The following is a 24,207-nucleotide window of genomic DNA, read 5'->3' on the forward strand; positions in this document are numbered from 1 at the left end:
CTGTTTTTAGCACTTTTCTGAGATTCGTGATTGTTTTTATTACTTTACTGGGAGGCTTATCAGAGGTAGACATGACAGTGATATTTATGTCTGAGCTGATAGTGCAGGCTGAGCTGCACACAGTGGACTTCCAACTAGGGCAAACCACCTCAGTGCTAATAGTATAACTCCGGTTCATAGGCAAATGATTACTGCAGACAATAGCTGTAGGATTGACAGAGGATTGTTCTGTGGGTATTTATTTTGACAGATGCATATAGGGAAATACTGTGCATAGTGCATGCATATAGGGAAATACTGTGCATAGTGCATGCATATATTAAATACTGTGCATAGTGCATGCATTTAAAGGCTAAACAGTAGTTGGAATGGTGTAGAGTTATACCATAAACCATTGATTGCATTTTCTGTATTCTGTATTTGCTCATGTATATTGCTGTGTATATTTGCCTAGGCTAGTGTTCAATTGGATAGGATGTCTGTACATCTGTACATGTCAAGATTGAGATTTCTCATATAGTGGTTGAATCATCATTCTTGTCTACGTTTTGCCTCCATAACCAGACAGAATTAAACACGTTGCAGGCTACTACCTCATACTTCATTAATAACTGTGGATATTTATTCATAAAATAGATCAAAGTACAGTGAAATGTCCTACTTTCTTCTTTCAGATTAGTAAATACTGTAGTAAATGCATCCCGCACCACTGAACTATTATACAGGTTTCCTCTCATTCCAATTAACTGAAGCCAACAGACTGTAAGGGGGATATTTTCAGTCGGGTGTTCCCAGAGGAATGAATCATTCAAATCATTAGACCCAGGTTGCCTGGGTTGGGGTAAACTAACTAAGTCTGCATCCCAAACGGCATCCTATTCCCTATATAGTGCACTACGTTTGACCAGAGCCCTATGGGAAATAGGGTGCCATTTGGGCCATAACCAAAGAATTACTGCCATGTAAACACATGCAGACACCAAACAACCCCAATCCAACTCACCAATTGTTGACTTGTAGGATCGTTAACCCCGTGTCCTGGGCCAGTTGTTTCTTCTGCTCTTCCGAAGGGTAAGGATGCTGTTTCAACGAGAAAAAGAGAAATACAGAACATATAAATATAAAGGAAATAGTAACTGAAAGAAAACAAAAACAAAAAACATATTTTGTGTTGTTTGTGTTGTTGTGCCTAAAAGCAGCGCCGGCTAATTAGCGTGAACAAACGGAGGTGTGGCTCCAAAGACTCATTAGGGCAATATGAAATGGAGCATAATTAATGGTGTGTGTGTGTGTGTGTGTGTGTGTGTGTGTGTGTGTGTGTGTGTGTGTGTGTGTGTGTGTGTGTGTGTGTGTGTGTGTGTGTGTGTGTGTGTGTGTGTGAGCCAATTAAAGAGTTTAGCCGAGTGGAGAAACAGCTACATTAATTATGTGTGTTATTGGTGCTTTGCACATGCGCACATGCACACACACGCACACACACAAAAGCTCCTGATACGCCCTAGAGTAGGTTGAGCTGGTTATGTTAGCGGTGGGGGGATATAGATACAGGCGTGTGGAGTGTGTGTGTGTACTTGGGTGTAGAGATGGGAGTGTAAGTCACACGGGAAGAATCCCAATGCATTTAACAGCGCTCCCTGTTCTATTTACTTTCCCCTCCTACTCCCTAATCTGAAAGAACTGGATAGGCGAGCACTACGTCAGTAACTAAAACAAGACCTCTCAAGTCAGTGAGAATACGGGAGCTAGGATATAGGAAATGAGCTCAAACTGTGGATTGACCATAAGAGGAAAAGGTCCAAACATCTACTGTCCCAACGCTTCATAACATTGAATGTTATTGAACATTAGAAATCAGACAACCACTGTGAACAGTTCAAACCATCTGAGATGCCAAACACCCGCAGGCCAATTCCACATAGGCACAAAGGTAGAAATGACACGCTTTACACCTGGAGAATATTTATCTACCACATCCTTTTTCTGTGGCGACAGGGAGAGGGTCTTTGGTGTTACTGAGTTATTATCTTCACCGCTGAATCAATTGGTAATTGTTGCCTCGCCCTCTTGTTTCCATGTGATTTGATTGTAGGTAATTGGCCTAAACGGTGTCACGCCTTGGTCTTAGTATTTTGTGTTTTCTTTAATTATTTGGTCAGGCCAGGGTGTGACATGGGTTATTGTGGTGTGTTTTTGTCTTAGGGGTTTTGTGGGGTGTCTACGTAGTCTATGGCTGCCTGAGGCGGTTCTCAATCAGAGTCAGGTGATTATCGTTGTCTCTGATTGGGAACCATATTTAGGCAGCCATATTCTGTGAGTGTTTTCGTGGGTGATTGTTCCTGTCTCAGTGTGTTTGTATTCACCAGATAGGCTGTATAGGTTTTCACATTTTCCGTTTGTTGTTTTTGTATTGTTCGTGTTTCATCATTCATTAAAGATGTATTGAATTAACCACGCTACATTTTGGTCCGACTCTCCTTCGACGGAAGAAAGCCGTTACAGAATCACCCACCACACATGGACCAAGCAGCGTGGTAACAGGCAGCGACAGCAGGAGCAGCGAAAGGAGGAATGGACATGGGAGGACGTTATGGACAGCAGGAGTATGGAGTATACGACGTGGGAGGAAATAGACAGGTGGGCGGTCGACCCAGAGAGAGTGCCGGAGCCCGCCTGGGATTCGCTGGAGCAGTGCGAAGAGGGCTATAGGAGAATGGAGTCGAAGAGAAAGACACGGCGGCGCAGAAAGAAACCCAAAAGTCAACCCCAGAAATGTATTGGGGGGAGGCTCAGGGAGAGAGTGGCAGAGTCAGGAGTCAGACCTGAGCCAACTCTCCCTGTTAATCGTGAGGAGCAGCGATCAAAGGACTTCTGGACTTGGGAGGAGATATTGGACGGAAAAGGACCCTGGGCTCAGCCTGGAGAATATCGGAGAGGCGCTTGGAATGAGGAGGCAGCACGGCGACGCGGATAGAAGCCTGAGAGTCGGCCCCAAAAATGTATTGGGGGGGGCTTACAGGGAGTATGGCTATGCCAGGTAGGATACCTGCGCAAACTCCCTGTGCTTACCGGGGGGCTAGAGAGACCGGGCAGGCACCGTGTTATGCTATGGAGCGCACAGTGTTTCCAGTGCGGGTGCATAGCCCGGTGCGGTTCATACCAGCTCTTCGTATTGGCCGGGCTAGAGTGGGCATCGAGCCAGGTAAGGTTGGGCAGGCTCGGTGCTCAAGAGCTCCAGTGCGCCTGCACGGTCCGGTCTATCCAGAGCCACCTCCAAACACCAGTCCGCCGGTGGCAGCTCCCCGCACCAGGCTTCCTGGGCGTGTCCTCGATCCAGTACCACCAGTTCCAGCACCACGCACCAGGCCTTCAGTGTGCGTCGCCTGTTCAGCACAGCCAGAGCCTTCCTTCCCTCTAGCGCTGTCGGAGCCTCCCGCCTGTTCAGCGCAGCCAGCGTTTTCCTCCTCTCCTGCGCTGTCGGAGTCTCCCGCCTGTTCAGCGCTTCCAGAGCCTTCCTCCTCTACAGCGCTGCCGGAGCCTCCTGCCTGTTCGGAGCAGCCTGAGCTGCCAGACTGCATGGAGCAGCCAGAGCTGCCAGTCTGCATGGAGCAGCCAGAGCTGCCAGTCTGCATGGAGCAGCCAGAGCTGTCAGGTTGCATTGAGCAGCCAGAGCTGCCAGTCTGAATAGAGCAGCCAGAGATGCCAGTCTGCATGGAGCTGCCAGTCTGCATAGTGCAGCCAGAGCTGCCAGTCTGCATGGAGCTGCCAGTCTGCATAGTGCAGCCAGAGATGCCAGTCTGCATGGAGTCGCCAGTCTGCATAGAGCAGCCAGAGATGTCAGTCTGCATAGAGCAGCCAGAGCTGCCAGTCTGCATGGAGCAGCCAGAGCTGCCAGTCTGCATGGAGCAGCCAGAGCTGCCAGTCTGCATGGAGCAGCCAGAGCAGCTAGATTCTGCCAGTCAACCAGACTCTTCCAGATCTGCCAGTCAACCAGACTCTTCCAGATCCGCCAGCCAGCCAGGATCTGCCAAAGCCAACTACCTGCCTGAGCTTCCTCTCAGTGCTGAGCTTCCTCTCAGTGCTGAGCTTGCTCTCAGTGCTGGGCTTCCTCTCAGTGCTGGGCTTCCTCTCAGTGCTGGGCTTCCCATCAGTGCTGGGCTTCCACTCAGTGCTGGGCTTCCCCTCAGTGCTGAGCTGCCCCTCAGTCCCGAGCTGCCCCTCAGTCCCGAGCTTCCCCTCAGTCCCGAGCTTCCCTTCAGTCCCGAGCTACCCCTCAGTCCCGAGCTGCCTCAGTCCCGAGCTGCCCCTCAGTCCCGAGCTGCCCCTCAGTCAGGAGCTGCCCCTCAGTCCAGTGGGGTTCTGGGTGAGGACTATTAGGCCATGGTCGGCGGCGAGGGTGGATTATCCCAGGACGCGAGGGGGAGGAACTATGACATTTATGGAGTGGGGTCCACGTCCCGAGCCGGAGCCGCCACCATGGACAGACGCCCACCCGGGCCCTCCCTATGGTTTTGAGGTGCGTCCGGGAGTCCGCACCTTGGTCTTAGTATTTTGTGTTTTCTTTAATTATTTGGTCAGGCCCGGGTGTGACATGGGTTATTGTGGTGTGTTTTTGGCTGCCTGAGGCAGTTCTCAATCAGAGTCAGGTGATTATCGTTGTCTCTGATTGGGAACCATATTTAGGCAGCCATATTCTGTGAGTGTTTTCGTGGGTGATTGTTCCTGTCTCAGTGTGTTTGTATTCACCAGATAGGCTGTATAGGTTTTCACATTTTCCGTTTGTTGTTTTTGTATTGTTCGTGTTTCATCATTCATGAAAGATGTATCGAATTAACCACGCTGCATTTTGGTCCTACTCTCCTTCGACGGAAGAATGCCGTTACAAACGGAGTCTAATTCGCCACAGAAAGTGATCATCTCGGTGTCGCCTCATCAAATTGTCCCTCACTGTCTGCCGGACATGTTCCATGTTCCTCCCAGTGGCCTTTGTTGGATGATTCTAGCAATTAACAGAAGGGAAAATAGCAGCAAAACATTTATGAGAAAATGTGAAAAACTCGCCTTGAACCAATCTCTACAAAGACATTCAGAAGGAAAAACAAGTTAAGATACCGTAACATCTTCCCAGAACACAAAAGTGAAAGCACAGTCACACGCACACACACACATGCACACGTGAGCGCGCACACACACACACACACACACACACACACACACACACACACACACACACACACACATAAGAATGGCTGGTAACCTCAGGCCTAATTTCAGAGTTTCCACTCCGGGACCTAATCCCGACCCACCCGCTCATTATGAATTATAATCCTGTTAGCGAGGACTAGAAGCTCTAACCGTCCCAGAGTTAAGGCGGGCTATCTCCAACCCTGTAATCAGCACTGAGGCCTGGGTCCTGTTCAGTAGGGCACACTGTAGCAAAAGGATTTGCAACAAAAAACATAAAATATGTGTTCCTATTGGAGTTCAGTACCACCCCTTTTTGCTCTGTTTTAAAGTTAAAGTTTTCTCCCTATAGGACATGACCCTTGGCTCTGACACGAGGAAGATAAAGTTGCCTCTCAACGCTGATCCAAAGTCAGTTTGTGATTTTTCACTGTAACGGTTACCGTTAGGATTTATAGCATTTAAAGCTGATCCTAGATTTGTGCCTATAGGGACATTATACTCTGAGCACTCTGACATGGGTGGCGACACAGATCTGCTACCAGCTAGCAGCCACGCCATGCTCAGGCAAGAACTGCGCTCTAGCATGCTGGGACAGATCGAAACCATGCCTTCCGGGTGAATGGCTAACTGACATCAAATCTCCAATGAGACGGAGGACACCAACAGCAACAAAGTAGTGCAGATCAACACAAATATCTGGGGGAAACAGAGCTGGGCTAAGGCTTAGCTCAAACAACTAACCTGAAAATGAATGGAATTTGGCTTAGCTTCGAAAGAATTTACCTGAAAATTAGCCTAACTTAGCTTAGAATTCCAAACAACTGACTCTACCTGAAACTGAAAGTACCTTGTCTTATCTTTCAAGCAACTGGCTTTTAAAAACAACTAACTCTACCTGAAAATGAAAACTTGGCCTAGTTTCCAAAACAACTAACTTTACCTGAAAATGAATGTAACTTGGCCTAGTTTCCAAAACAACTGACTCTACCTGAAAATGAATGTCACTTTATTTCAACTATTAGCATGGAATACTACAACTATCAACAGTCAACAGGCCTCTATGTCCCTCCCTCTCCCACTCCACTTCCAGCCAGCCTGACCACTCTGAGAGGAATACCCCGTCGCCATGCCTTTCAGCACCACATTAACAGCAACAGAGGGAAGCATAATCAACCAGGTCGATCCTAGCAGGCAGGTCTAAACACATCAAATGGAAAGGGGGCTTTACTGTCAAACTAGCAAGAGAGTCGGTGTTGGAGGGGTGTTGGTTAGAGGAGGTAGTAAACACACACAAGCATATGTGCGAGAATACGCACAATGCCGTACGCACTCACACATACACACATGGACATACTGTACACATACGCACACACACACACGCACATCATACACTCTTCCACTCTCCTACAACGCAATACACTACAACTCATATAGTGGGCCCTGACTTGCCTGGTGTCGACCACTAAGTGGCTGCCGCTGGGCTGTGGGTTGTGAAGCAGCCTAGGTGGTGACAGGCCAGCTGAACCAGTCTCCCACCAGCCTCCCACCTAGCAGCCAGCCAGCCAGGCAGGCAGGCAACCAGGCAGGCCAATGAAGGCCTTAAACAGGGCCCAAAGCCCCAGGCTACATTCCTCTGCTGCTAGCCCCAGCGATGGAGCGCGCCAACCAACCCCCCCCCCCCCAAACAAGGGCCTCTAATGAGTGGGAGTACCTACTACTGACCAATCTCATTAGTAAACGGCAGTAACAGAATACGTGGCATTTCACGGCAATGGGGTAAGAGGGGAGGCAGGGGGGCTTGCCACTCTGTTCCACACCTGCTGGGTGGAGGGAAGGGTTGCTGTGAGCAAATGGGGGTTTGAGCTGCGAGCTCTTTGAGTTCACGACTGAACGATCAGACCGGGCCAATTCAGGAGACGTTTTGGGAGGGTGATTATGTTGTTTACTGGACCAGTAAACCTGTTAGGAGGTTGTAATTACTCCTCATTTGGAGTGAGGAGCTGCTCAGAGGGCGGTTGGTCCGGCACACCCACAACCTGACACAGCTGAGTAGGACGGGGCGAGAGGTGAGAGGTGAGCGTTGAGAAGAGCGGATAAATAGCGGAGGGTAAACGTACTGTATCTGAACCAAACTTAAGCACCTATTCCGGGAAATGACCCATTTTTTTTTACTTGATTTTTGTCATCTCGATCTGCAGAGTTCACCCACCTTTATTTAACACTGCATCCCTAGAGGGATCCCTAGCTTTAGATGGGATGTAATTGAACTACAGTAAGGCTAAATACTTCCAAAAGCATCCAATGTGTGTCCGGCTGCTATTGGGAAAAGCAATCAAGACAGAACGTGAATTGCAGAGCAACACCACACTGCACCAACGGGTCAGGTTTAACTGCAGAACTCTTCTCCAATGCACCCCCTATCAAACTAAAGCTTCCCCCATTCACTGTGTAGTGCCATCTGCCAATCTCCTCCAATCTCCTCTGTCCATCAGCCCACTTCTCCTCACTTCATTATTTGTTCGGATCTAAACACATTTACCTTGTCAGAGAAAAAGGCCCCGGCCAGTGATGTATGTGACCACATGCTGGACTTCTGGGGAGGTCAATAAAAGCGACCCCCGCTGGGCGCTGAGTCCCAAGCCCCTGGAGGTCCCTGGGGGCCTGTCAAAAAGGTAATGGATGATGTTTTCACTGCAGGGTGAGGGACCCAGAGAAAGAGCGAAGACCATGCCCTGACACAATGGGGCGCCAGCATTGGATAAATGAACTCAGATGCCCCACAGGTCTCCTAAAAATACCATGTTTGGCTGCCCCTTCTTTCTGCTCCTCCCTTCTTTGTGTGTGTCTCAAATGGTACCCTATTCCCTACATAGTGCACTACTTTTGGCCAAAGCCCTATGGGCTTGTAGTGCACTATGTAGGGAATGGGATTGCCACTGACTCCAATAATCGTCTTCTCATTACTTCCAAATATTTCCCTGGAACTCAAATAACTCAAATGGGCATCGAGAACAGAGGAACTAAACGAAAGGTTTAAAAACAGTGGCGAGAAGAACTTCAGATATTGCTACCCCAACAAAGGGGCGCATTCAGCTAAAAAGAGAAGGACATATTTTTAGTCTGAGAGGCCGAGACGCGATTATACACCATGTGTAATGTTCTTTATTCTTTAATTGGGTGGCGCCAACGATTCTGAGTGCTTGCTTGGATAGAATTAAGGAATAATCAGGAACCGTAAGCCCGGGGACTAAATTGAATTTACAAATATGAATATGGATGGATTGATTCGTCACACGTACATGAGTGGCGCTAGTCGGGGTGGTTTGGGGGTGGGGGGGAGGACAGTAAATACACAGTGTGTATAGGGAAGCCCAGGGACTTTTTGGGTGGGCAGGAGAGACCAGGCCATAGTAAATTTGTAATTTGTATCATTGCATGTCCCCGATCTAATGACATCAGGGCAAGACCGCATTATAAATGTGCCTTTGGGTAGACGGGGGGAGGGGGAACGGGGAGGGGGATGGGGTTGGCTGGCTACCGTTGGCATGGGACAGGGATTCCCTGCCAAGGGGTATAGGCTGCTGTGTGGCACACCACAGTTTGCTATGGGTGATTGGCACGTCAACGTCCAAGGTGGCTCTGGCAACAAACAACCAATGACGAATGGGTTCAAATGACCTGTCGAACTTTGACCTTTGATGATCCCGGGACGAGAGGGGATGAGGTCATTTCAGGGGCTTCCTGTGAAACGCTAGCCAGACTCTTTTTTTCTGCTTAGGAGGACTTTTTTTTTTTTCAGAGGACAGGAAAGCAGGAGAAAATGTTTCTGCATGGGTTATGTGCACTCTAAGGTTCAGGAGCTAGCCCATCTCCAACCTACTTGTCTAACTGAGCAGTTTGCCAGTTCAGAAGTTCTCTTCACCTCTGTGTGACCAAAGCATTCTGTAACTCACAGCTTTGGGTGTTTTTTAAATTACAGGTAACTTGTCATTTATTCAAACCAAATTTCAATAAACAAAGTTACAGTATGCTTAGCGACCCAGTACAACTTCTTTCCCACCTGTTTCTGCTCAGGTTTGTGTAGAATGTGCTTGCAGGGTTGGAGCACACGTTGTTATTGCAGCACATCTGTGAGCAAGAGGGTGGCAAATTAGCCTCTAATTGCATTAACAGGGATTATGCCTTCCAGTTGGTTTTTGCTTTTTACATGAAACACTTTGTAAAAAGAGAAGCGAAAACATGTGAAGAAAACAGCACGTGCTGCTGTGGTTTCTCTTTTACAAGCTGTGGCTCCCCTCTCACTCACAGGCTTAAATATTCTGTGCACAACTAAGAGAAGAAAAAAAGAACAAATGGAAAAAAAAACGAATTATTAATAAAAAATTAGGGAGGGAGGGTGCTTGCTAAGCCCTCCCTCACTCCTCACCCCGCCTCCTACCCCCCTCACCATGGTTACGACCCGACAATTTAAGTAGAACCTCCCACAATGTAGTGGGCATGGCAACAATCTGAACGCCTGGGTTTCGTCCCATTACCCTATCACATAATTACCTTTTCTTTGGGGAGCTGGGGGGATGAAAAGAGGAAGAAAAGGCCTGTGGTTCCCTGCTGGAGGGGCAAGTGTGCGTCCCCCCCCCTTTCTCACCAGTATTCTTGGTACACACATACGCACACACACATCCGCAGCCAGCTTGCTAGACCACATGCATGAACCTTTACCAAGTCCTTGAGAATCGATACGGTGGAAGTGGAAGATACTGTGCTCATAGTTCTAAATACGACTTAACTGGCAATGCACACAAACACACACACACAAACACACACACACCAACATTTTACTCTCCAGAGAACCTGGGAATGTCTATGGTCAACTCTCTCTCACTCCCTCTCTTCCTCCCTCTCTCTACCTGGGTTATCTCTCCTCCCTCTCTCTCGCATCCCATCTGCTGCAGGCTGCAGCCACCCCCGGGTTCAGTGGTAGGTCCTGGCGGCCACCTTGACCCCCATCGAGACATCCCGATTTAGCCTCTCCTTGTATGGAGCCCAGACAGAAAAAAGGGGGGGAAATGCCTGCATAGCAAAAATCCTCTCAATGTTTCTCTCTCAGTGCCTGCTGGCCAATTGACTAGCTTGCTAGCTTTGGCCAAAGCTGTAAATCAGATATGTCTGTGTCTGTCAGATATGTCTCCCTTTAACAGTCTGTATCCGTGAGACGATGGACACAGAAAATATGGCCTCTCTTTTTACTGCTACTTCCTTCTAGCTCTATTGGATGGTGTGAATGTGAACCAAAGTATTTTCTCACAACTCACTGCACTCGTAGCGACTGACAGGAGAGTTAGGGAGAAGTTATCTACATAATAATTATCCATATAGCTTTGACATGACTAGTCAAAAAAACACACACACGTACACACCCGCATGCATGGTTCAGTTTGACAACTTCGGGGGAGTCATTTCAAAAGTAATTTCAACAGCCAAATCCTCCTAAACCTGCTAGGCAGCAGGGGGAATGTCCCCTCCCTCATCGCTACATTTCAGACTTGCCACAACAACCCTAAACACCCATAAAGTGTAACTGAGGCTAAAGGGCATGACATGGAGCTCAAAATGGCCGCCGGTATTGAGGTCTCACTGCTTGGCTTCTAAGAAGTGTAATGGTGATCCACCACTCTACTCACTGTCAAGTGCTGGAAGAGCCACGCCCTCATGATGTTGGTGGCCACTTTAGGGAAGATTCCTCGCTTCTTGTTGTGACGATCCCTCTTTTCCTTGTCAGGGTCGTCATCGTCCCCAGTGCTGGGAGAGGCCACCCCGTTGTCCATGCAGTCACCTGTCCAAACAAAGGCAACAGTTAGTGTGGGTGGGTGGTTCCATGGGGAACTAAGGAAAAGGGTTTAGGACATTTCGGCTCCAACCTGGCAACCGACTATCTCCTCTTGGACAAACAGACAACGACTGCTCGTTTAACTTCAGAAATGTTTTTTTTTTACTCTATTTCCCTGGGTTGTGGGGGGAATAAGGACAGACCATTATGCTACAACCTGGCAACAACTGCACATTTTGCTTCAGGAATTCTAACCTTTGCTTCTCTGGGTTGTGGAAGGAATAATTTTACATTTTACATGACTGGCCAGCGATCGTGCTTTCCTGGCCTTGTTTAGCTGAATGTGTTTAGTTGGTGCATTAAAACAGAAATGTTTTCAACCAAAAGGAGAGAAGTCTGCTACAGCATCTTGGCCAAAAGACAGCAACTGGTCATTTTTTCTTCAGAAATTCTACCCTTTTACACAGTTTTATCACTGCTCTGATTATATTGATCAAAATGCAGGATGCTGTAATAGAGTTACTGCTACACAGTCTTTCAGAATGCGAGGAGATAGCTCTACAGCTGAAATACGGATGGATCTGGTGAAAAATCTATTTCTCTCCACATTTCAAACGATTGACTCATCATCCAAGAAACCTTCACATATTCATCAGAAGAGAGCGTCTGAACGAATAGGTTGAGTCTTCAATGTTCCATACAAAACACTCCATGTACCGTACACGTGATGCACCAAACCTCCCCGGAACATATATACTGTTTATATTTTTTTGAAAAGAGTTATGAATATGCATACATCTCAGAAAGCTTTTAAAGCCAGGGGTTGAACTCTCTGACTGTACTGTGGATTTGATATGACCCACCCAGAGCACCATCTGCCCACCCCCAAAATCCATACAGTACATCTCCAAGATATCACAGACCTAGTGTGCGTCCCAAATGGCACCCCATTCCCTACATGGTGCACTACTTTTGACCAGGGTCCATAAGTACTGCACTATGTAAGGAACAGGATGCCATTTGGGACGCAGGGGTAGTCCAAAACCAGCCAATGATTTAATACCCAGTTTATTCCTCTCGCTGTTTTTTTCCCGCTAAAGTTCGTCTCTTATGTTTACTTAGCTCCCATCTGGCCTGGGAGAGCTACACTGCTGGCCATGGGTTCGTAATCCAAAATGTCTCATTGGAAGTGAATGCTCCTTCGATCTAGACTGGTCTCAGATCAGTTTGTGCTGCCTTGCCAACTCATATGGTCATTGTCTGGGGCACAGCGGGGGCTTTGCTAAAGAGAAACTGGATGAAATGGTGGATTGAAGGTAGCCTGACCATAGATCTCTCTGTCCTGTCTTGACAACTCTATCATAGGAGTTGGCAAGACAGCACAACATATCTGGGACCAGGCTTCCTTTGATCCAACACTAAGTCCATTTCATCTTTACCAAAGCCCCCACTAACTGCTAACCTTTCCAATTACAATTACAAATCATGCCGTACGCAGTATTTTCGTCACTTTTAACAGCAACAGGCAAGGTTAGAGACAGTCAGTTAAAGCAGAGCAGGCATATGGCAGCAACTACCGACCACATTAGTATAATACCAGTGGTGACTTCACTAGCTGGGAGGTTGACTTCGCTTAGGCTTCTCCTGCCATTACCTCCACCGCCAAAACAGAGGTGAGACTCTACTGGGACCGACAAGAGTCTGAGAAGGTGGAAATAATCATAAAAATTATGCTGAAGTCCATAAACAAGCTCTCGGCCTCATTAGGGGGACGACGGCGGGCTCCCTCAGGCTGATTTACACTCCGCAATGTGCCGTGTCACGGCAGCATTCTCTAGCCCAACACTACGAGGAGAAATACGTCGCCGCCGTGGTGACTTTGGACCCAACCTGCTAATGGTTTGTGACAGCTCCAAGTTTCACAGCGACAACCTGTGTACCGGGTGGAGACGAGGACAGGGACGGGGACGGGGGGGGGGGGGACATGCTTCTTCGGCGACTAGAGCTACACGCGTCAAATCCTCCTCTACATCCAGCTATGTGTGACTGTGAAGGGGGGTTGTGTTAGAAGGCGAAGGAAGGAGTAAAGCGCTGCAGTGACTCTGGGAGGTCTGGAGAAAGTGGTGGTTGCACGGGAAGTCGCTGCTACTCTCGGCTTTCCTGTCTGGCTTCCAGTGAAAGAGTGAGGCCATACAAAGGAATTTGTTTCCCCGAAGAAGAAAAAAACTCTGAACACGAAGTTAGCTCAGCTGTGGTTATGCAGCATTGACCATGCCCACGCCAAACCAAAGGATTCATTGCTCATCCTCGCTCTCTTTCCCTCTCTCTCTCCCTCTTCTTTCTTTTATTCCCTTTGCCCTCATTCCATTCTCACCCTTTTTTTCCTTCTACCGTTCAATATCGCCGCTTGCTCCTTTCTCTTCCAGCATGAAGATTCAGAGGCACAAAAATCCACTTGCACTTTTCACGCAAACATTATAAGTCAAGCTGTCAAAGCTTGGCGCTCGCAGCAGCTGCTGGCCTGCTCAATTGCTGAGCTTTTCAGAAGTGTTTGCACAAAATGTTATTGGCCATGGTCTGGTGCAAGGGGCCTGGGAGGAGAGAGGACCTTTTATTTCGCACCAGGCTTCCACCATTGGTCCTTTCTTCTAAGACACACTTCCCTATAGGAGCAAGGCAGCCATGTGACCATTGTCGGCCAATCCAAGGGTCTGTGAAGAATGGCCTCGATGCTCAGGTCAGGCGTGTGATAACTTCAAGCAACCATGGGCAACAAAACACGGACAATGCACAAAGAAAATATTTAGACAAATTGACTACTTGTCTTGGATGGACTTTCTCTATCGGCTACCAGCAAGTTCAAATGAACAGAAGCTAAATGTTTGACCAAACAGCAGACATCACCATAGCGATGAACTAAGTTGTTGAAACTGTTTGCCTTCTTTGGGACATTATTTACCAGCTTTCTCTTTGTTTTCTTTCTTCCTCCTCTTTTTCCCAGCACTGACACCGCCCCTCCCTACAGGTGTGAGATCGTTTTTCTTTCGGTTAAAGTGGGAGCTAACAAATCTCTCCTCAGGTATGTATCAGATTTTTCCTGAAAAGTCGGAAAACCATGACTATCCAATGGTAGCTTCTCTGGTCCTCTAGGCCTATCTTCGTGATGCAAGGAACCAGTGTTAAGGTATCACTGGACTACATACCCCAATATGGATCAACCAAGAATCCACTCTCCAACAGAAGCTCAACCAATACGTTTCTGTGGAATACTTCCATTGAAGGAGCCACAATTCCCCAACCATCCAAATTGGGGATAAAAAGGGCATTAGGAGTGTTTGTGTTCTGGGCCTTGTGTTCTGGCTGTGTGACTGTATTTGTGTTTGGGAGTTAAAACACACAGATATCCCCGAAGCAGTCCACCCGTGGCGGTGCTAAACTGAAAATGTATTCTGGAGATAACAAATCCCCTGAACGCTTGTTGCACTTGGCACACAAGCAGCACTTTGCAAATGGCCCTGGTAATAGGTGATACACATCTGACTGAAACTATTTGGATAGTGTGGGGGAAGTCCACAAACCCAGAGCCCTGCTCATAAAGACGGCCGATAGCAGAGGAGAGAGAGTCCCTTTTAGTCTTCTTCTCTACCTCAACCATTAGGAGCTGCCTAGCATTTAATGTGTGTGTGTGTGTGTGTGTGTGTGTGTGTGTGTGTGTGTGTGTGTGTGTGTGTGTGTGTGTGTGTGTGTGTGTGTGTGTGTGTGTGTGTGTGTGTGTGTGTGTGTGTGTGTGTGTGTGTGTGTGTGTGTGTGTGTGTGTGTGTGTGTGTGTGTTGCTCTCTGTTAATACTCTTTCCCCATGTCCAAATAAAAGAGGCGCAGAGGCTGGTATATAAATCGTCGCTCAGTCGACTAGAACATAATGCGCCCTTTCTTCCAGATCCAGTCCCAGGCTGAGCGCCGCATTCACATTTTTCTGTCAACCCTCATCATTCACTCGTTCTTTCTCTCTGCTGTCTGTCTTTCTATTCCACATCACATCCAATCCAAACTCGACAGCGCGTGACACTCACTCATTGGCTTGACATCGGATCAGTCCCAACACTGTCTCACTAATCTGAAAGTACTTGATAGGTGAAAGCGATAATGGTGGACACCTTTCTAGTATTTCTACCTGTAAGTGAATCTGATCTGTCCCAGAACTCTAAAATAGCTTCCTCGTTCCTCCCACTGATATAATAGTATACATTAAAAGACAAAAGCAATAATGATGGACACCTATCCAGTTATCTTACCTATCAGTGAGTCCTTACCTTCTTCACTGTTGTTGTCCCCACTGTGTGACGTGTGTCCCCCACTGGAGGGCCCGGGCGTCCCCGCCGAGCGAACTGACGCCGTGTCATCGTGGTCTCTGCTCCACGAGATCTGATTGGATGACATGACACTGACAATCAGACAAGAAACTACATTATGAATACGATTAACCACAGAGAACGTGTCAATGGTCTATTCGTCATATAGAAACCAAGGGCTTTAAGTGAGGTCATCCATAGAGAATAATCCACAGGCGACTGATTAAAAGAGATTTGAATGGAGACCCAAGGTATGTTGGCACGAAAGCCTCATTCTTAGTTTCCTTACATATCATATCCATATCATACGCAGTACATATCATGTGGGGAGGGGGGGAAGGAGAAATAGCCTGTAGACATTTCAAACACACAGCTAAACAGCCCTGTACACACTGGCTAGCTACTCCCCTCAGTTGGCGGTGCATCGTGGCTAACTCATTGCTAACTCCAGGTCAGAATGCAAACCCTATAATTCATAATTGTTTTTGACCAGCAAACGAATAATAATAAGTCCTCTTTGGGAAGGAAAAAAAATGAAAAAGATATATCATGTATTACGCTGCATACCAAGAGAATGCTGTCAGGCTGTGGTAATCTAGAACATATGCTCAGAACACAAATGGTTAAAGCAGCAATGGCCAACTCCAACAAGAGGAGTTCCCAACGAAACGAGCAAGGGGGATAGAAGAAGGGGAGTGAGTATAGGGCTGAAGAGATTTGTTCAATCCGAATGGAACCGCTCCCGAGAGACCGAGGGTGACAAGTACCGAGAGACACACACACACACACACACACTCGAACATGTACACAAACACACACACACACATGCATATACACTCACACACCGCCACCACCTCCCAATATCCACCCATAACCAGTAGGTACTCCCTAAGCAGCCCCACTTGAGAAGAGAAATTAAGTGTGGAATTAAGTGTGAAAATGGTACACTATTGGGCTAGAGGTGTGGGGACAAAGTGCCTGCAAGGTAGAGTGGGTGTCGGGCGGGCGGGTGCTGTACCACACATGGACTTATGGGTGGGAAAGTGAAGGCTGGTGGGACAGGTTATTGGGTTGACCTCCAAGTCCAGGGGCTACACTTTAGTGTGCTGCTTCATAATATATGCCATTTAGCAGACGCTTCAATCCAAAGCGACTTACATTTTAGTATATGTAACCCCAGCGGGAATCGAGCCTACGACAGGCGTTGCTAGCGCTACGCTCTTACCAACTGAGCCACACAATTTGTTCAATCAAAAGCATAAATTACGAGTGCCTTTAAGACTCAGGGGACCTGCGCTCATCATTGATCATGTTGATTGATCGATAATAATAAAAACTCTCTGGCAGGTGACAGCGCAATCAAAGATGACCATCAAAGTGCAAATCAGCAGATGTGATCAAAGTACTACTGGAGGGAAGTCTCACTACCTGATGGAGGTGAGAGGACTGAAGGGGATGCATATTAATTTGTGGATATAAAGTAGTGTGATTCATACTAGAATAGACCATAGACTTGGATAGAGGGTTATTTTATAATACAGAGCTTGGAACCCTGTAGTAAAGTGAATGGGACACTCAGAACATCTCAACAACAGACTAATATAGGCTTGGGGGGGTGTTTGAAACTAAACACCGAGACATTTGAGTTGTGCGCATTTGACTCTCCACTAAACTGCTTGGATTTGTGCTCGTTGCTATGGTAAATAAAGGGTTAAATGGTTAACAAGTCGCTGTGTGGCTGACATGGCACCCGGAGGAAGGGACTCCATATTCCTAAAGCCTTGCTCAAGGGGTGGGTGCAACGTGACTTCAAAACTTGCTTGGTTGCATTCACACGAAAAAAAGAGCAGATTTGACTCCACACCTCTCGTCCCATTTTTGATCAATGACATCTTTTTCGAGCACATGCAGCACAATGAACATAATTAACACATAAAAACACCATAAAATAGCATAATAACAATTAAAATGTTTACCATAGTCCCTCAAAGCATTTATTCAAGAAGTAATATAGTAAAAGCCAAGCAATTGTTCACCGGGATCCTTACTTCAAACAAGTTTTTACCAAATGTCCGGAAAAAAAATGTATTATGCTTTGTTCTCAAACATTGTTCTCATTGTCATTTTGTCAAATGTTAGGCCTACATTTAATATTTGATTTATTTTAAAGTCACTTATCAATCTATATCACTAAGAGGAGGCCAACAATTTCCTTAATTATATTTTTTCCATTGGCCTCTATTTTGATAAAACGATCTAGACAGCATAAAATGCGTGCGAAGTGTTCTCTGTATACGCCTACAATTGTATTAATACGCACGTAATATGCAAGAGCTTACCTGATCAAGAGGCCCAGACGATCTTGTAAAATCTTCACTGTCAGATTTATTTCCACCGTCCCTGTCGTCTATGACCAAATCAATGGGCATTTTTCCTTTCAAGCAGCTGATGTATCGATGACAGAAATTATCGCATAGCTCGTGTACCTGCAAACACGGAGGACAACCAAACATGTATCAAAACTGAGTGAACACTATACCCTACCGGAAAGCCCTAAATAAATGAATGTAGATGGTAATAATCAGTGTTATTATAAGGACTAGCCTATCCCTCGCCTTGTGAGAGGCCTAAATTACTATTCAAGCAAATTGGCTTCAAAAATAGCAGAACTATATTACATTACATACATTTTACTTTACTTGTAGAAAAACGAATGATTACTTTATTTTTCTTAAATTTTTTATATAATTGAGCGATAACTGTAGGCTACTTTAGCAACTTTATCTCCTCCCTAATATAGGCTGAGCAATATGTCGACTTTTATATAAACGCCCTCGACTAATATTTTGCAAGCGCATCCATCAATGACAACATTATCAACGCCATAACATAAAAATGTTATTTGGGCAACCAAATATACTACCACCACTATTACACCTCTACTACGGAGTTATAGCCCAATGCTATCCGATTTTTACAGCAGCAGGCCTATCAGTCACACCGTGCATGAGATGGTTATGAGTAAATATACCTTCTCCAGCTCGAGCAGATGAAACCGTAATACTTGAATTGCTTGTATCATCTAGGAGGAAAAAGTTTGCATTAAAACATTTTTATTCACATTTTGGATCATTACATTATTATTATAATTATGGGTGCGTGTGCGTGCATGTGTGCGTGCATGCGTGTGTGTGTGGGTGTGTGTTTGCACACGCACGGCCATTAAAAACGTGTAGGCAATGGATCAAGATCAACAGGATTAAAATAATTAGCATGAAAGCAAACAAACTTCATGACAAGAAAATCTTTTGACAGATTACGATTACACAAACGTGTATCTGTTATGACGCCATTAATAACAAGGACTGTGATAAAGTCAAATTCACACTTAAGTGTCGTCTATTGTAGACAATGAGTGAATGTATTCATTATCCAACTGTTCGATACTGTCCTTGTGAATGGCCTAAAGCATGTGAGTTCTTACCAAATTATCAATTTCTGGATTTGATGAAAATATAGGCTTCTCTGATCGAATCTGAAACAAAAGTGTTACAAAATTCACTGTTCACTGAGCGTCATACATAATTCATAACGATTTGTGTTCACATGCATGGGACAGCTTGCGGCTTACAAAGTTTTCACAATGCAGAATTACAAAACATGTACCAATGCACAACGGTTATTTATCCTACAATATACGAATTTGAACGAATTTGAACTTCAACAAAACAAGTAAATAGATATGTCAAACCTGTTTTGAAAATACTGCTATATCCTCATTGAAAGACTCCGAGGAACACACGTCGCCTCCAGCGACCCCAGTTTCTCTCGGCGTGCAAGTTGCTAATTCACATTTTTCAAAAATCAGTGCTAGAAGTGGGAACAGGGGATGCCTAAAAGGAAGAGAGGGGACATTAACGCTGTACGCCGCCTTGGAAAGTTTGCGAGTCGGTACAGGCCCAAACTAAGAAAGTAGGTTACATCGAGTTTCAATCACATTGCCTACTGTTTTCAGTTGAAAACGTGCAAACATTCAGAAATGTAACAGCACAATAATTACATAAAAGTAGGCCTAGTCTTACTGCATGAAATGAGTTGGTCTTACAGGCATAACTGGTCGTATGGCATCCTCAGCTCTCGAGTGTCTTATTTAGAACACGATTCAACATTTTAGGACAACGAAATAACATATTCTTCAGTGAGATTAACTCAGGCAAAAAATGACATGATGAACTTTTCAATAGAGTTCAAGACAATTAAACTTGGCCTGAAAATATGCTTATATTATGGCACACAAATATAAACAACACTGCCTACACATTTGTTGAAGTAGGCAGGGTAGTTTGAGAATGTGTTTGATGTACAATTGTTTAAATCTGAGAGTTGGATTTACAAACATTTTGGGAGTTTGGTTATCCAACTCAACCCCTGGCTCCGGCTAAACAATAGAATACATCCATATCATGAATTTTGTGAATGCAAAATAACATCATATTTTGACTGAAAGCCAAAATGCAAACGAAGTGTATGGATCTTTTTCGAAAACTCAGGTGAGAATGTCATAATGAAACATTTCAAAACAGATATACAAAGTTTAAATAAGCCTATATAGCACCGTGCATAATGACCGAACACAGAAGAGGTTATAATTAGCGAGAATTTCCCAAAGCCTCCCTCTCTCTTAAACTTTCATCGCTCACATTTGTGGTGCTTGATTTCCCCAATGGCTGTACACTTTACGTTGGCAGTAAAATAAACGTACCCGTAAATGGCATCTTTGTCTCTTTTTATTGCGTCGTTGACAGAGGAGCCCATACTGGGCGGTATGGCACTGGCGTGTGTTGAGTGCGGGTACTGGTGCGAGTGGAACTGGGGCCCGTGGTTCAGGTGAACCGCCTGCATGGAGCGCGCTGCATGAGGGTCCCCGTACAAAGTCGAGGGAAGCCCTACTCCGTCCATTCCATAGTGGGGAAGGTCTTCATACTGTCAAAAGTGAAAGATAGAGAATATTCTAAAATAAGAACCATTGACACCGGTGTGCTACCTCTCCTGATGTTGAATGTGTTGAATGTGCCTGTGTTGATAATAGCTAAAGTAAAAGTAATCATGTAATAATACTGACAATAAAAGCGAAATATAAAGACTAATAACAAGACAAGTATATTAACAACAATAGTAAAATAACTTAAATTATGTTGTTGGCAGTCTATACTAATAATAGCAAATAAGTCTAGGCCTACAAAATTAGTATAGAAAATAAGTGCTAACGTGTTAGGTATATGGTGCTAATAGTAGCCTATCGTATGTTTAGTGGTAGGAAGTATATTAGTGGCAATAAAAGCCTATGTTGATCACCTAATTGAGAATCAATGGAAAATGTTCATTGTTTGTGGATTACGTTGGATCATTAACAGTATAAAAAGTTCTGAAAAAGCAGATGCCTTTATATATATGTCTAAAACTGCTTTAATTCTTTCAGGCGATTAGAACTGCAAGGTTTTGCTTAGACAAAACAATATCACAAATGTATACACTTTTCTGTCTGTATTCTTGCTGATATTTCAATGAAATCAAATATTGTTTTGTTTATCTTGACAAAACTAATAGTTTAAAGAAACTAAAAAAATAACAGATACATTTTAGATAGGCCACGTAGACATGCATGAACAATTAGCCTATCTAAACTATTTCGAGTATATTTTGAGAACGTAATCACATATGTTTTATTCTAAATGTTGAATTTATTTATTTGGATGTCATATATCAGATAAGAATGTATAAGTATTATGAAATGTTGAAAAGGACAGATATCAACAAACTAAACCCAAAGCGAACATTCTCTACATAATTATCATATCTGTACAGACTGAAATTTAATACACACAAAATATTTGTGAAATGTCGTCCATGTTCTTATTACCAAACTTACATCATGTTTTTTGTAAATCGTTTAAGTTGATGTGTAACAACTTGGTTATAGCCTACATTAAACACTGGACCCCAAAGACCGACGCGGCGTTTATGAAAGGCAGAATATCAAAACACATGTCATAATAGTGGGGTAAAATTAATTATGTGATGAAGTTTGCAGTCTGCAGTTCTTTAGACAATATGAAAATGCAATTGTTTATTCTACTCACACACGCTCAAATGCTGAATAGTAGGCTAGCATGTAGCATAAGTATATTTGACAACTTATAGCTCTACCAAACATCATCTTATTGCATAGCTGCCTGCTTGTTGTGCCATACAAATGAAAAATTGCGCACAGTAATCAGCCACGTCTCAATTGTAGCTTTATTGCCATTGCTAAAAGTTATGTCAATACGCACCCGTTGCGCCATCGGCCTGTCACTCTAGCCGATTCCAATCGGACTCTAAACGTCTTCTACGAGGCCAGGGCTGAGGAAAAACAAAGACCTAAACTCCAAATGCAAGATTAGGAATACTGTGGTCGTCTCTCCAGAGAGGATGGTTGCCAGACCGTCAGCATAAATCCAGCTAAAGACAAAAACACCACAATCCAGTATAGCGCTCCTTCGCTTTCTCCTGGAGACCGTTCATAAACAAGCGACACTGGCTACGACTTCACGCTTGAGACTGGTGTAAAATGCCCCTTACAGAAAAAAACATTGAGACTCTAGTCTCGCTCAACAAGCAAGCTGTCAATCAACATCGAGGTTGTCAAGTTGCTTAATTAATGATGACTCGTCGCGCTCTTCCTTCACTTTGAATGCTTCAGATATTCATGTAGAGATGTTCAAAAACAGTCCCCATCGTCTCCTCGATCACTTGCAACTCCAGTGAAGGTTTTCTTTGATGCAATACCATCCAAGTGGAGATCTGAAGGAGGAGGGGTGATATTTTCTGACTTAGTTTTTCTTAAAGGGGCAGTCCACTGTCCGTCCGTATGTTGGTAGATCCCGATGTGCAATGTGAATGCCGTGCTTGGTTCTCCAAATGCGCGTGTGTGTGTGTGTGTTGTTGTAGGGCGCATAACGCAGAGAGGGTAGCTTTGATCAATTTGTGCAAACCCGGAAGTAGTGGTGGCCATAACTGGTCACGTATTGGAATGGGCCACATCAAGTGGAGAACCAGGTGGGGGCGTTTGAGAACTGTAAAAATAGCAGATATTCAATCGCATATAAGGGTTGTATTATCTGGTGCTCAGCTGGACGTTTTGTTGTGGAAATGACTAGCATGCCTTAGATTTATTTAAAGAATACATATAAATATTAACAAACGATAGGCTATAAATAGGCAAATAACTGACCATGAATAGAAACAGCTGTCCATTTTCCACCCAAATAAAAGTAGTCTAACAATTAAGCTATTCACTTTTTTTCAGGTTTATAATAACACTCTAAAATTATTTTCTTGGAGGTTGTGTGTCAGAATTTGACACTCCTTCGCAGAATTGATTGACAGACCTTTTGTCCAATATGACAGTAGAAGTGGGAAGAATGGGCGCAATTAAGCGCACATCAAACACAGGCCTCAGTTCTCTAATATAAATAAACATGGATAGTTTGGGGCATTTGGGACATGGACAGCATTGTGTAGTGAAAGCTTGCAAATAAATTACTATATGTACTTGTATGTGTCAAAAGACAGTGACTGAACTATAGCCTATTAAGTTCAGTTTACTAGTTATTGGGGATTAAAGCTCCCTCGCCGACCGTGCATAACATTACGAATTTCTTTAATTACGTTGTAGTTAGTCTACAGTTTAGTCTGTAAACAGTTTAACTTTCGAGTCCGTATCCAACAGAGTATTAATGTTATCAGGTCAACTTTAAATGGAGATTGGAGTAGAAGGGATTTAAATATAGCATGAAAGTCGTATAGAGTTTGTCCAAAGTGTTATCCAAAGACGCATAGTCTTGCCAAGCTTCAAACTGAGAGGCTGGTCGGTGGTTGCCTTCAAAATACGGTAGCTTTACCCAGAGAGAGTGGCTACCTTGTCCATTGAAATTAATTTGGACTTATTTCCCTCGAGGATATACCTATGAGTAGATGGAATCGTACCAACCTCTTAAATACTTGGAATATGTGAGGTTAAGAACATATCTAAATCATTTCAAATAGTCTATAACCTCTGTGGCAGGCCATTAAAGCTGCTTTCAGATCAGAACATACATTTGATGAAATGAAGCATGGCTGCAGGACGTGCAGGCAGGCAAAACCGCTTTGAAACCAAACTTTTGAGTACGAGTATGAAGTATGAACTTTTGTTTTATGAAGAAGCTATCCAATGATGTCCTTATAATTACATATATTTATTGAAGGTACTATTCATGTATTTTTCTGACAATCTTAGGATAAACTCTGGAAGTTATGGAAGGACTTGAAGGAGCTTAAACCGAAAGTGTAAGAAAGGTAAAGAACGTTTATTGAGTTTTGAAATCGTCAATCAATAATGATTATTATTCGGTATGAAATCAAATTATTCCATTTGTAACGTGAATGATCGAATATCTGTGTCTATAGGCTACTTTTACAGCCTTTATTACCGGTCCTAACATGTTTTAATTTAAACTTTACTCAGACCACAATCCGCAGGGTTATTCATGTCTAGGCTAACCAAAACGTGACTTGGCTCATTTGGAAGACCCACATTTGTATTGTGGTCAAGAAAATAATATAGCGTAGACACAGTGTAAGTTAACATCATTTACAGTAGCCCACATTTGACCGTTTGTTTAAGAATCTCTATCTCTGAATAGCTCATCAAATGTTTGCTGAACAAACTCAAATTTTCTGTTGAGTGAACAGATTGTCTTTTGAAAATCATTCAAATGTTTTTACACATAGGCCAAAATGATCTTACATTTCACAGAAAACTCA

At 44.5% G+C, this 24,207-nt stretch overlaps 1 protein-coding gene across 2 annotated transcripts in view; it reads right to left on the reverse strand.

Annotated features, from left to right (window-relative positions):
- Window positions 1–22,273, reverse strand: part of LOC109889758 (homeobox protein Meis1) — a 39,373-nt gene extending 17,100 nt beyond the window's left edge. Inside the window, exons 1-9 of one of the 2 annotated variants that reach the window (XM_020481450.2) lie at window positions 21,693–22,267; window positions 20,123–20,343; window positions 19,112–19,253; window positions 18,845–18,895; window positions 18,392–18,442; window positions 17,700–17,846; window positions 15,322–15,433; window positions 10,866–11,017; window positions 1,004–1,080 (exon numbers count right to left, since the gene is read on the reverse strand). In XM_020481450.2, coding sequence (XP_020337039.1) covers window positions 1,004–1,080; window positions 10,866–11,017; window positions 15,322–15,433; window positions 17,700–17,846; window positions 18,392–18,442; window positions 18,845–18,895; window positions 19,112–19,253; window positions 20,123–20,343; window positions 21,693–21,704 — 965 coding nt within the window. In that variant the 5' untranslated portion in view covers window positions 21,705–22,267. Of the gene's footprint in view, window positions 1–1,003; window positions 1,081–10,865; window positions 11,018–15,321; window positions 15,434–17,699; window positions 17,847–18,391; window positions 18,443–18,844; window positions 18,896–19,111; window positions 19,254–20,122; window positions 20,344–21,692 lie in introns of both variants that reach the window. The other variant, XM_020481459.2, reaches the window with a different exon arrangement.
- Window positions 22,274–24,207: the final 1,934 nt, after the last annotated feature.

Source organism: Oncorhynchus kisutch, linkage group LG1 (genome assembly GCF_002021735.2).
Source record: "Oncorhynchus kisutch isolate 150728-3 linkage group LG1, Okis_V2, whole genome shotgun sequence".
NCBI lineage: Eukaryota > Metazoa > Chordata > Actinopteri > Salmoniformes > Salmonidae > Oncorhynchus > Oncorhynchus kisutch.